This window comes from Sorex araneus, chromosome 1, assembly GCF_027595985.1.
Source record: "Sorex araneus isolate mSorAra2 chromosome 1, mSorAra2.pri, whole genome shotgun sequence".
NCBI classification, from domain to species: domain Eukaryota; kingdom Metazoa; phylum Chordata; class Mammalia; order Eulipotyphla; family Soricidae; genus Sorex; species Sorex araneus.
In genome coordinates, this window is record NC_073302.1 from 439,732,384 (window position 1) to 439,745,917 (window position 13,534).

At 40.8% G+C, this 13,534-nt stretch overlaps 1 protein-coding gene across 1 annotated transcript in view; it reads left to right on the forward strand.

Annotated features, from left to right (window-relative positions):
* Positions 1-13,534, forward strand: part of LOC101544608 (maltase-glucoamylase) — a 244,248-nt gene that overhangs the window by 102,058 nt on the left and 128,656 nt on the right. Inside the window, exons 35-41 of the mRNA XM_055129619.1 lie at positions 150-212; positions 2,802-2,936; positions 3,317-3,401; positions 4,612-4,750; positions 5,557-5,690; positions 6,009-6,043; positions 6,139-6,255. Coding sequence (XP_054985594.1) covers positions 150-212; positions 2,802-2,936; positions 3,317-3,401; positions 4,612-4,750; positions 5,557-5,690; positions 6,009-6,043; positions 6,139-6,255 — 708 coding nt within the window. The remainder of the gene's footprint in view (positions 1-149; positions 213-2,801; positions 2,937-3,316; positions 3,402-4,611; positions 4,751-5,556; positions 5,691-6,008; positions 6,044-6,138; positions 6,256-13,534) is intronic.

Below are 13,534 nucleotides of genomic sequence, written 5' to 3' on the forward strand. Positions count from 1 at the left end.
GACATCATGGTGTCTACTTTCCCCCAAATCAATCTCACCTGAAAATAAAAATATATCACTCGTAGAACCACTTTGTACATTTTCTTAGAAGATACCGGGGTGAGTAAAATTACCTAGTGCTTTGCTTCTGAACATTTTTCTTTCCATAGGTCTGGCCTGATTTACCCGGTGTTGTTATAAACAGTTCTCTAGACTGGGAAACTCAAGTGAAGGTAAAGGGTCCTTGGTGGGTATGGGAAATTCATGGTGTCATCAAAATTGAATCTTATTCAGGTTGTTGAATTTGGGTGTGGGCATAGTGAGGGAATAAACTCGGGAGCCTCCCTTGTGTGTTTTCACAGGTAAAAATTATTTTACATCATCTTTTTTATTTCTAGTTGGGAGGTAGGTACTATTACCCTCAGTCTAATGACTTAGAGCAGAAATGACTTGTTCATGGTTTCAAGTAGCAGAGAGGGGATTTCAAATTCAAGGTTGTCAGAATTCAAGGAAGCATGAAATTGCCCCTGGATAATACCTCCAAAAACTATTGTCTTCTACCAGATTTAGTAGATTTCATTTTGCTGGTTTTTTTGCGGTGTTTTCACCCCTGCTCATGTCTTCAGGGCTTGGGTCTTCTTCTCTGTACATATTTCTTTCTTGAATAGGCTCCTCCTTCTTCACTCTTATTACCACCACACTCCTCTTTCTTCGGTTTCTCTGCTTTGTTCTTAGTTCCAGTGCTAGTCTATGTTGAAACTTGCTCCCTACCAAGAACAAGCTCTTACTTATAACTGATTTCAGAGAAGGATTCAAGGAAGAATGCCGAGCTTGATGTTCTCTATGTTTCTCTATAGAAGATCACTTCAGTTTAGGTGGTAAGACACATGCACACAGGAACTGTCAGATAAGAGAAGTTCAAAGCTACGTACCTTTTTAGTCTCATTTATTTTTTAAAAAATATGCCTTCCTCCAGCTTAATTGAAGTATAATTGACTAATAAAATTATAAAGTATATAATATAAATATTTTACATGCATACACATTCACATATATAATAAAAGAATGATAACAGATCAATTATACACCATCACCTCATATAGTTACCCATTGGATGTATATTTATTGAGCATCGTTAAGATATATACTTTACATGTACAAAATCAGTGGTAACCATCACATCATTATATATTATATCCCAAGCACTTATTCATCTTTTTTTTTTGGGGGGGGGAAGCACACCAAGTGGTGCTCAGAGATACTTATAGCTCTGCATTGAGGAATTATACCTGGCAGTGTTCATGGAATCACATGGGATATGGGGGATTCAACACAGGTGGGCTTCATGCAAGGCAAGTCTTATCCTCTGTACTATTGCCAAAGCAAAGACTTGTTTGTTTATTTGTTTGGGGGCTACAAGTGGCAGTACTCAGGGCTTTTTTCCTGGCTCTGAGCTCAGGGATCACTCCTGGTAGCATTGGGCAACCAAAGTGGTGCCAGAGATCTAACCCTGGTCAGTGGCTTGCAAGGCAAGTGTTGTGCCTGCTGTGTTATCACTCTATTGTGTGTTTTGGGTACCCTTACACTAAAGGTCAATTGAATATCTCTGTACATTTATTTCTGGGATTAAATTTTGTTTCATTAATTTGTGTATCTGTTTTCATGCCAGATCCTATGCTTTTAAATCACTTTGCTGGGAAAGAGTTTCCATCAGCAATAAGAGGGATGGGCTATCCCTATTGAACCCCTCATTTTATTATACATTTTCACTGTCACTGTCACCCTGTTGCTTATCAATTTACTCGAGTGGGCACCAATAAGGTCTCCATTGTGAGACTTGTTGTTACTGTTTTTGGCATATCGTATATGCCACGGGTAGTTTGCCAGGCTCTGCTGTGCGGCCAAGATACCCTCTGTAGCTTGCCAGGCTCTCTGAGAAGGGCAGAGGAATTGAATCTGGGTCTTCTGCATGCAAGGCAAACGCCATATCTGCTGTGCTATCACCCCAGCCCTTTTTTATACATTATTTTTTTATTTTGTCTGGTTCCACTGGTCAGGCACAAACAGTGGAATAAGGCATAAGGTCATTGCTCTTTTTATATTGGTTAAGGATCACTTCCAAGTTAAAGTGAAGATATGAATAATTCATTCATTATTTAGGGACGATCAGTCAAATGGTAAGAAGGGCTAAAACTTTTTTCTTGGCTTCTCCCAATTACTCGATTCACAATTAAGTTTTCAATTGATTCTGAAGTTACAGAAAACACAGGTGGATGTTAGTTAGTCTAGTCTAATACATTTAAGTCTTCCTCTTTCTCAGTGGTACAGAGACAGGAGGGGAGGGTCATTAGGTTCTGGCTTTCCAGTCTGTGAACCGTGCAGCAGCTATCTCTCCTTCCCAGTCTGTGCCTCTCCAGCCCATTCACATGTCATAGGAACTCGGAGGACACTGCAGAGGAGAGTGTCCTCTGCATTTAATACAAATGACAGTGGATTCACTGTGTTAGTTTCTGCTGGTTACATTAGCACAAAGGGAAGGGAAGTCTAATGACTGCTTTCAAATGCTAAGAAACCATTTAAATTGTGTATTTTTCTTCAAGCTCATTGTAATAGGAATAACCGCAGAATATTATTTAGGCTTTGCTCTATTAGGCTTTGTTTTCTTTTGTTAATCCATAGTTCAATACTTTGCCTGAGTTAAGGTCTCAGTTAATACCTATTGTTGCCCAATATACTTGTTTAGAATAAATATATTACATCAAACTATTATATTAACTTATTAACTAATTGGAAATAAATTCTGTTTTGTTATTATATGACAGCTGTATCGAGCTCATGCAGCTTTCCCAGATTTTTTCCGAACTTCAACTATAAAATGGTGGAAGAATGAGTTGAAAGAATTACACACCAATACGTGGAAACCCCAAAATAGCTTGAAGTATGATGGCATATGGATTGTAAGTGTGTTTTTTGTCTGTGCACACACAGATGGCATATTTATTTTTGTGTGGCTAACCTTTAATCTACTTGTGGTGATCATGAAGAAAGCCTTCGTATATATCAGATGCAATTGGTCCACTTGGTAGTAAATCCCAATGTGATTCCCAGGAATTTCTTGCAATGGATCCTGCTCTCACAACCACAAACAAAAACTTTAAAAAAAATCTCTCTCTCTAGATATTACAGTTCATTTCCAGCTTGATTTGGTGCATTTCCCTGAGTTCATATTCAGGGTTTTATGACACAGTGAATTATTTCATTCACCACTTCCTTGCATTTGAGTTGACAGCATATAAATTATTTTCAAAAGTAAAATAAACCTGTTTGACGTTTCCAGGATATGAATGAACCGTCGAGCTTTGTGAATGGGGCAGTTGAAGGCTGCAAAAACTCCTCTCTGAACAGACCTCCCTATATGCCACGTAAGCATCCTTGGCATTCTCTGCTAGCAGAGTCATGGCTAACAGGAGTGCCCCATGCAAGAGTCCAGCAGTCAGCGGCTTTTCCTGGCCACTAGCACACATTCACACTGGTGTTTTTATAGGTAGGAGGAGGATGTCATAGACACATAGACTTCAAGGACTTCGATCACGTGGGTGCATGAAAATTACTGGCTCCACTGAATGAATTCCTCAAAAGTGTTCAGAAAGCTAGATATAATCCAGACATGTCAATTCCTTTGTGATTACTTTTTGGGTCACCAAATGGGGAAATGTAATTGTTTCCTCAACTATCATGATGGATGGAGCGATAGCACAGCTGTTGGGCGTTCGCCTTTCACATGGCTGACCCGAGTTCGATTTCTCCACCCCTCTCGGAGAGCCCGGCAAGCTACCAAGAGTATCGAGCCCGGGCGGCAGAGCCTGGCAAGCTACCCGTGGCGTATTGGATATGCAAAAAAACAGTAACAATAAGTTTCTCGATGAGAGACGTTACTCGTGCCCGCTTGAACAAATTAATTAGCAACGAGAGGACAGTGACAGTGAATCTATCATGACAACATGGACATTGGACTCATATATTGTCATACCTCAGTTATAGAACATCATTTTCCAATAATTGTATGACCTGCAGCAGAATGCTTGAGCTTACCTAAATTAGGATGTTTAACATGCTTATAGAATCATGTTTTTTTGGTAATTTATATGTAATATATATTCAATTTATATGTAATAATTTACATCAGAGAAGTGTAAATTGGATGTAAATCCTGTTAGTCACCAAGGTTTGATCACTGGGTGTCCTTCCTTGTGGCCCCACCATCTTCCCCAGAGATTTGGTATTTTTTTTTTTGTTTTTTGGGTCACACCTGGCGATGCACAGGGGTTACTCCTGGCTCTGCACTCAGGAATTACCCCTGGCGGTGCTCAGGGGACCATATGGGATGCTGGGATTCGAACCCGGGTTGGCCGGGTGCAAGGCAAATGCCCTACCCACTGTGCTATCACTCCAGCCCCAGATTTGGTATTGAAACCCTCTGCGGGTGTCATTGCAGCTCAGAGATGAGTGTGCCCTCATTCCCCCTGGGGAGGAGAGGGGCCCCTACAGTAGCAAGGAGGCCAATGCCTTGAAGAGAAGCTGGGGGTGAACAGCATCTGGGTAGCTTTGCCATCACTGCATCTCTCGTCTCAGATCTGGAATCCAGGGACAAAGGTCTGAGCAGCAAGACCCTGTGCATGGAGAGTGAGCAGATCCTGGCAGATGGCACCAAAGTGCAACACTACAATGTGCATAACCTGTACGGGTGGTCCCAGACCAGACCGACATACGAGTGAGTTGTCATCTCCCTTCTTCTGTGGTACAACCTGCAGGGTTTGCCCATGTCTGGTGACACTACTGACTTTCCTTTTCAATCCCCTTACAGGGGCTAAAAAGACTTTAACAACAGGGTCACAGCTCACATTAATTAAACAAACACTTGGTAGCATGAAGTCATAATCTAAACAAGGCATTGTCCTGCTATTGAGAAACTCAGAGGCAGGACATAGGTTTACCAGCAGTGGTTACACAGTGCATTTGATGCATTTTCTGTGAGCTCTCATAGAAAAAGGAAGCAGAGGACTGGATAGCTCTCTCCTTTATTCCTAAGGTGACCTTTCTCTCTCTCTCTCTCTAATACACATATTTAAATCATTCTTATTGGTTAGCCAACTGATGCTTTTCTGAATTAATACTGTTGTGTTTTTTGTATTTATTAGAATGAATTACAAGATTTATCGCAAAGAAAGTTTTATAGCTATTCTGACTATATAACACTAGGTTATATAGTCATAGTTGAGTAAATAAATAGTAACAGCAACTTCTCTAATTTGATCCAATGAGTATTCCATGATGATTCTCTTTCTTTTTGCTAAATAGTATAAGTTACTCTGTAAAAGCATGTCCATTATTATTGTTTCAATCATCTGGACTCAGTCAGTTGGGATCTCGTCATGACTTCCATTTCTGCATTCTCTCTGGTAACACGGTGGCACTTAGTCACCATACTGTAGGCCTGGGAGCTCTGGGAAGAAAACCTCTGTGGCCTCTCCTGCTCTGCTCTGGTCCACAGTCATCTCCTTCCTTCTCTCCAACCAGGGGTGTGCAGGAGGTGACTAAAGAGCGAGGCATTGTCATCACCCGCTCCACGTACCCGTCTTCCGGTCGCTGGGCAGGACACTGGCTGGGAGACAACACTTCTGGCTGGGACCAGCTGAAGAAATCTATCATTGGTGTGTGGGCTTGTTCCCAGGGTCTCTGGTGGCTGGGGTGGGGCGGGGGGACGGTGACAGGGAGGCATGGAGAGAGGGTCCCTGATGAAAATTTGAGGAACATTTCAGCCCATTGAGCTGGGAACAAAGCTCAATGGGCTGAAACACCTGGTCCACATATGGCACTGCATGGTCCCCTGAGCTCTGCTGGCATCAACCTTCACACAACCTTCCTCACCCTAAGCCCAAAACAAACAAACAAACCACATAAATGATCTATTTTATAAGGAGGAGGCAGGTGCCGCCTTGTTATCTGACACAGTTGTGCTCTCGTTGCAGGCATGATGGAGTTCAGCCTCTTCGGCATATCCTATGTAAGTGACCCTGACACCACTCTCAATCACCAGGTAAATGGTGACATCTTTCAAAAGCCCTTACTAGCCACACTTTATTCCATTCTTGTTTTCAGACAGGAGCAGATATTTGTGGGTTCTTCCAAGATGCTGTATATGAGATGTGCGCTCGCTGGATGCAACTGGGGGCCTTTTACCCCTTCTCGAGGAACCATAACACCATTGGGACCAGGGTAGGACATTTGCCTTTAGTTCAAAGTTCTTTTTTTTTATGTTAAACCCTTAATGAATGTTTAATGATTGTAAGATAAAAAACATAAATAATGAGAAACAAAAACTGTAGGATTTGATACATTTAGCCTCTGTTTGCCAAGCTTGTAAAATATTTAGAGAAGCATTGTCATTTCATACATCAAATAATATAAAGCCCTTGAAAAATGTTTTTTTTTTTTTGCTTTTTGGGTCACACCCAGCGATGCACAGGGGATACTCCTGGCTTTGCACTCAGGAATTACTCCTGGTGGTGCTCAGGGGACCATTTGGGACACTGGGAATCGAACCTGGGTCGGCCGCGTGCAAGGCAAACGCCCTACCCACTGTGCTATCACTCCAGCCCCTGAAAAATGTTTTTTTTTTAAATTTTTTATTGAGTCACCATGTGGAAAGTTACAAAGTTTTCAGGTTTAAATCTCAGTTATACAATGCTCGAATACCCATCCCTTCACCAGTGCTCATATTCCACCACCAAGAATCCCAGTATAGCTCCACCCCACCCCCTCACACCCCTAACCCCCCACGCCCCTAGCCCCCCCACCCTAAGCCCCCCCCCGCCTGTGTAACTAATAAATTTCACTTACTTTCACTTTGATTGCATACAATATTTCAACAAAACTCACTATTATTGTTTGGAGAGTCTCTCCCCTAAAGTCAGACCTGCTGAAAAGGAAGCATTAGATAATTTGTTTCCCATTGCTGAGGATGAAGAGGTATGAGGTCGAGTGACCACACTTAGCGGCCTCTCAGTTTTGGGTTTCTGTAATTTAGTATTTTAGTAACTAAGTCCAGAGAGATATCTGCCAGAAGTTGCATCGTTGCCAACTTGTACTTCTCAGTTACATTATATTCCACATAAGAGTGCAATCTTTCTATGTCTGTCTTTTTCTTTCTGACTCATTTCACTCAACATGATACTTTCCATGTTGATCCATTTATATGCAAATTTCATGACTTCATGTTTTCTGACAGCTACATAGTATTCCATTGTGTAGATGTACCAGAGTTTCTTTAACCAGTCATCTGTTTTGGGGCACTCTGGTTTTTTCCAGATTCTGGCTATTGTAAACAGTGCTGCAATGAACATAGAAATACATATGTCATCTCTACTATACCTTTTTGCCTCTCCGGGATATATTCCCAGGAGTGGTATTGCTGCGTCAAATGGAAGCTCAATTTCTAATTTTTTGAGAATCGTCCATATTGTTTTCCAAAAGGGCTGAACCAGTCGGCATTCCCACCAGCAGTGAAGAAGAGTCCCTTTCTCCCTGCATCCACGTCAAAACCGGTTGCTTTTGTTTTTTGGGATGTGGGCCAGTCTCTGTGGTGTGAGATGATATCTCATGGTTGTTTTGATCTGCATTTCCCTGATGATTAGTGATGTGGAACATTTTCTCATGTGCCTCTGAGCCATTCGGATTTCTTCTTTAGGAAAGCTTCTGTTCATTTCATCACCCCATTTTTTGATCGGGTTGGCAGTTTTCTTCTTGTGGAGTTCAACCAGTGCATTGTATATCCTTGTTATCAACCCTTTATCGGATGGATACTGCATAAATATCCTTTCCCATTCTGTAGATTGTCTTTGTACTTTGGTCACTGTTTCTCTTGAGGTGCAAAAGCTTCTTAGTTTGAGATAGTCCCATTTATTTATCTCTGTTTTCACTTGCTTGGCCAGTGGAGTGTCAGCTTTGAAGATACCTTTGGCTTCAATGTCCTGGAGGGTTTTGCCGACCTTGTCTTCAATGTACCTTAGGGATTCTGGTCTGATGTTGAGGTCCTTAATCCATTTTGATCTGACTTTTGTACATGGTGATAGGTGGAGGTCTAAGACCATTTTTTTGCATGTAGCTGTCCAGTTTTGCCAGCACAATTTGTTAAACATGCTTTCCTTGCTCCACTTCACCTTTTTTGCTCCCTTATCAAAGATTAGATGGTCATATATTTGGGGGGGATGTGTCAGAGTATTCAACCCTGTTCCATTGGTCTGCTGCTCTGCCTTTGTTCCAGTACCAAGCTGTTGTAATGACTACCGGTTTGTAGTAGAGTTGGAAGTTGGGGAGGTTGATTCCTCCCATTTTCTTTTCCCCAAGAATTGCTTTAGCTATTCGTGGGGGCTTATTGTTCCATATGAATTTCAGGAGCACTTGCTCCATTTCTTTGAAGAATGACAAGGGTATCCCTATAGGGATCGCATTGAATTTGTACAATGCTTTGGGGAGAATTGCCATCTTGAGAATATTAATTCTTCCAATCCAAGAGCAGGGGATGTCTTTCCATTTCCTCGTGTCCTCTTTTATTTCCTGAAGTAGTGTTTTATAGTTTTCATTATACAAGTCCTTTACCTCCTTTGTTAAGCTGATTCCGAGGTATTTGATTTTTTTTGAGGCGCAAATGTGAATGGGATTGCTTTTCTCAGGTCACTTTCTTCTCTCTCATTATTTGCATATAGGAAAGCCATGGACTTTTGGGTATTGATTCTATAGCCTGCAACTTTACTATACAAGTCTATTGTTTCTAGGAGTTTCTTGGTAGAGGTTTTAGGGTTCTCTAAGTATAGTATCATATCATCTGCGAATAGTGAGAGCTTGATTTCTTCCTTTCCTACCTGAATGCCCTTAATGTCTTTTTCTTGCCTAATTGCTATTGCAAGTGCTTCCAGTACTATATTGAACAGAAGTGGAGAGAGTGGGCATCCTTGTCTTGTCCCTGTTCTCAGAGGGAAGGCTCTTAGTTTTTCCCCATTGAGGACAATGCTTGCCATAGGCTTGTGATAAATGGCTTTGACTATATTGAGGAAGGTCCCTTCTATACCCATTTTGGCTAGTGTTTTCATCATAAACGGATGCTGGATCTTGTCAAATGCTTTCTCTGCATCTATTGATATGATTATATGATTTTTATCTTTTCTTTTGTTGATATGGTGGATTATGTTGATTGATTTCTGGATGTTAAACCATCCTTGCATCCCCGGGATGAATCCCACTTGGTCGTGGTGTATGATCTTTTTGATGAGTTGTTGAATTCTATTTGCTAATATTTTGTTGAGATTTTTTGCATCTGTGTTCATCAGGGATATTGGCCTGTAGTTTTCTTTTTTTGTGGTGTCTTTGTTTGCTTTTGGTATTAGGGAGATATGAGCCTCATAGAAACTGTTAGGGAGGGTTTCTGTTTCTTCAATTTCCTGGAAGAGCTTGAGAAGGACTGGCAAAAGGTCCTCTTTAAATGTTTGGAAGAACTCACTAGTGAATCCGTCTGGACCTGGGCTTTTGTTTTTGGGGAGACTTTTGATTACCATTTCAATTTCCTTGATGTTAATTGGACTATTCAGGTACTCCAGGTCTTCTTGGTTCAGCCTTGGGAGATTATAGGAGTTGAGGAATTTATCCATTTCTTCTAGGTTCTCTTGTTTCGTGGCATAGAGATTTTCAAAGTAGTCTCTGATGATCTTTTGAATTTCATACTTCGTCTTTTCTGACAGCTGCATAGTATTCCATTGTGTAGATGTACCAAAGTTTCTTTAGCCAATCATCTGTTCTCGGGCATTTGGATTTTTTCCAGATTTTGGCTATTGTAAACAGTGTTGCAATGAACATACATGTGCAGATGTCATTTCGACTATATCTTTTTGCCTCTCCGGGATATATTCCCAGAAGTTGTATTGCTGGGTCAAATGGGAGCTCAGTTTCTAATTTTTTGAGAAGTGACCATATTGTTTTCCAAAAGGGCTAAACCAGCCGGCATTCCCACCAGCAGTGTAGGAGGGTCCTTCTTTTCCCCACATCCACGCCAACAGCGGTTGATTCTGTTCTTTTGGATGTGTGCCATTCTCTGTGGTGTGAGGTGGTATCTCTTAGTTGTTTTGATCTGCATCTCCCTGATGATTAGTGATGACGGGCATTTTTTCATGTGTCTTTTGGCCATTTGTATTTCTTAGTTTAGAAAGTTTCTATTCATTTCTTTGCTTCATTTTCTGATGGGGCTGGATTTTTTCTTCTTGTAGAGTTCAACCAGTACTTTATATACCCTTGATATCAACCCCTTATCAGATGGGTATTGGGTGAATATCCTTTCCCATTCTGTAGATTGCCTTTGTATTCAGGTCACTGTGTGTTTTGCAGTGCAGAAGCTTCTTAGTTTAATATAGTCCCATTTGTTTATCTCTGTTTCCACTTGGTTGGTCAGTTGTGTGTCATCTTTGAAGATACCTGTAGCTTCAATATCATGGAGGGTTTTGCAGACCTTGTCTTCGAAGTACCTTATGGATTGTGGTCTGATGTTGAGGTCTTTAATCCATTTTGATCTGATTTTTGTGCTTGGTTTCATGTCGAGGTCTAAGCCCATTCTTTTGCTTGTGGTTGTCCAGTTATGCCAGCACCATTTGTTAAAGAGGCTTTCCTTGCTCCACTTCACATTTCTTGCTCCCTTATCAAAGACTTTATGGATCCTAATAGTCTATTAGCCCTCTCTCTTCCTTCAGAGCCATTGGTTCCTTGCTGAGTTTTGTTCTTTTTGATCTATCCAGAGGTGATAATGCAGTGTTGAAGTCTCCAGCTACTATCATGGTGCTAGTGATATCCCCATTAAATTCTGCTGGGAGTTGTTTTAAGTATTTAGCTGGTCGCTCATTAGGTGTGTGTACGTTTAAGAGTGTGATTTCTTCCTGTTGTACATATCCCTTGATGAGTAGAAAATGACCTTTGCTGTCCCTTCTAACATTTTTCAGTCTGAAATCTATGTTGTCAGATACTAGTATGGCCACCCCAGCTTTTTTGAGGGAGTTGTTTGCTTGCAGGATTGTTTTCCATCTTTTGACTTTGAGTCTGTGTTTGCTCTGACTTTTCAGGTGTGTTTCTTGTAGGCAGAAGAATGTTGGGTTCTGTTTCCGAATCCATTTTGCCACTCTGTGTCTTTTAATTGGTGCATTTAGGCCATTGACATTGAGAGAGATTATTGTCATGGGTTTTTGTGATATCTTTCTGTAGGGTTTGTTGTTCTTGTAGGGTTTTCCCTTGTCTTACAGTAGCCCCTTTAGTTCTTTTTAATTTGGTTTTGAGCCTGTGAAGTTCCTGAGCTATTGTTTATCTGTGAAATAATGTATGGTTCCTTCAAGTTTAAGTGAGAGCTTAGCTGGATAAAGTATTCTTGGTGAGGCGTTCATTTCATTGATTTTTTTCACTATATCCCACCATTGTCTTTGAGCTTGGAGGGTTTCTTCTGATAGGTCTGCTGTAAGTCTAGGGGTTCTTCTTTGTATGTGATTTCCTTCTTTGATCTTGCTGCTTGCAGTATTGTGTCTGTATTCACGGCATCCATCATTGTGACTATGATATGCCTTGGAGATTTTTTATTGGGGTCCCTTCTAGATGGCACCCTTCGGATTCCTTGGATCTGAATGCCACATTCTCTAGCTCTGGGAATTCCTTAGCAATGATGTCTTTGACTGTGGTTTTTTCATTGGGGTTAGTTCCCTGCACTTCTGGTACTCCAATGATTCTCATGTTGTTCCTCTTGAGGTCATCCCCTAGGAATCTGATTCACCCTAGAGCCATTTTGAGGTCTTTTGCCATTATTTGTTGTTGCCTATATGCTTTCTGCAGCTCATCTTCAAGCTCACTGATTCTGTCTTCGGCTGTAGCCATTCTACTGTTGAGGGCTCCTACTGAGTTTTTTTATTTCATCTACTGATTCCTTTAATTGAGTCACTTCTGTTCGTAGCTTTGAGATTTCTGCTCTCATTTCTTCCCGTATTATCTTGGTGGTTGGTTCCAATGTTTAATTTATTGGATGTCTGTTCCATAGTTGCTTTGAGATCATCAATCATCTTCACAATTTCCTCTCTGAATTCTCTATCTGAGAGAAGGTTGTATTTGTGGGTAGTCCCTCTTGAGGTTTCTGTGAGTTTTTCTTCATTCTCTCCTGGTGGTGGGAATTTTCGCTGTTTCTTCATGTTGTTATAGGCCTTACTCTCAGGCACTCTTCCTAGCTTATGTAGGGCCCTTATTGAAGACTTGAGGCTATTATCTCTTATAAAGATTTTTTTGTACAGCTTCTTGTGTTCACTGACAGTTTTTATGAAATTAGGATGGGATAGGGTAGTTGGCAATTAGCATATGGTGACTAAGATAGCCAGGGTGTTCTTCAAAGGAGTAGGTTATATACATTATGATGTAAATGAGCAATGCAGTGAAAGGGGAGAAACAACTGAGGCCACGCCCCTTTTGAGACCCTGATGTAAGGACACAGCCCCCACAACCTAGTGGAGGGGCACGGCAGAGGTCTTCGAAAGCTGGAGCCAGCAGGGCGCTGACTTGGGGGCTGTTTCTCCGTGGGCCACGGTGTGCAAGAGGGTGCACGTGAAATTTCTTAAAGTTGAAACAGAAAATCTCTGAAGAATGGTATGGAACTACAAAAGACTTTTTTTGTTTTGTTTTGTTTTTTGTGTCACACCCAGCGATGCACAGGGTTTACTCCTGGCTCTTCACTCAGGAATTACCCCTGGCGGTGCTCAGGGGACCATATGGGATGCTGGGATTAGAACCCGGGTCCGCCGCGTGCAAGGCAAACGCCCTACCCACTGTGCTATCGCTCCAGCCCCGGAACTACAAAAGACTTTATGTAGTCAAAACAATCATGAGAAAAAAGAACAAACTTAGAAATATTATGCATCTTTATTGCAAATCTAGTATTGCAAAAGCATAATAAACCTAACATTATGACACTGGCATAAAAATAGACACCTAAGAGAGAGCCTAGAAATAAACCTTTGGATATGCTGAAAACTAACACGTGACAGTAGGTCCAAGAATTCTCAGTGTAGAAAAGATAGTATATTTAATACGTGATGTTAAGAAAAACTGGGTAATCAAAACCTACCGAGTAAATTGGTCTCTGATTATGAAGACCAATATCACCACTAACAAAAATAAACTAAGTCAAATACTAGAAACTAGAAAGATCTTAGAAGAAAAAAGTATAAAAAACAATCCTAGAAAAAATGAGAGAGGAAGCTTCCTGATTCTTTTCTTGGCATTGAAATTTTCAGATATGACATTAAGACAAAATATTATTAGCAAAAATAACAAACAAGACTATATTAAACAGAAAACCTTTCATGGATCAAAAAGAAACAACAAAATAAAATGATAATATTTTGGAATTGGAGAAAATATATGCAAAGCATGTATTGGATAGTGGGACAGTATTTAGATACATATAAAACAATGCAGGGGAAATTGAAAA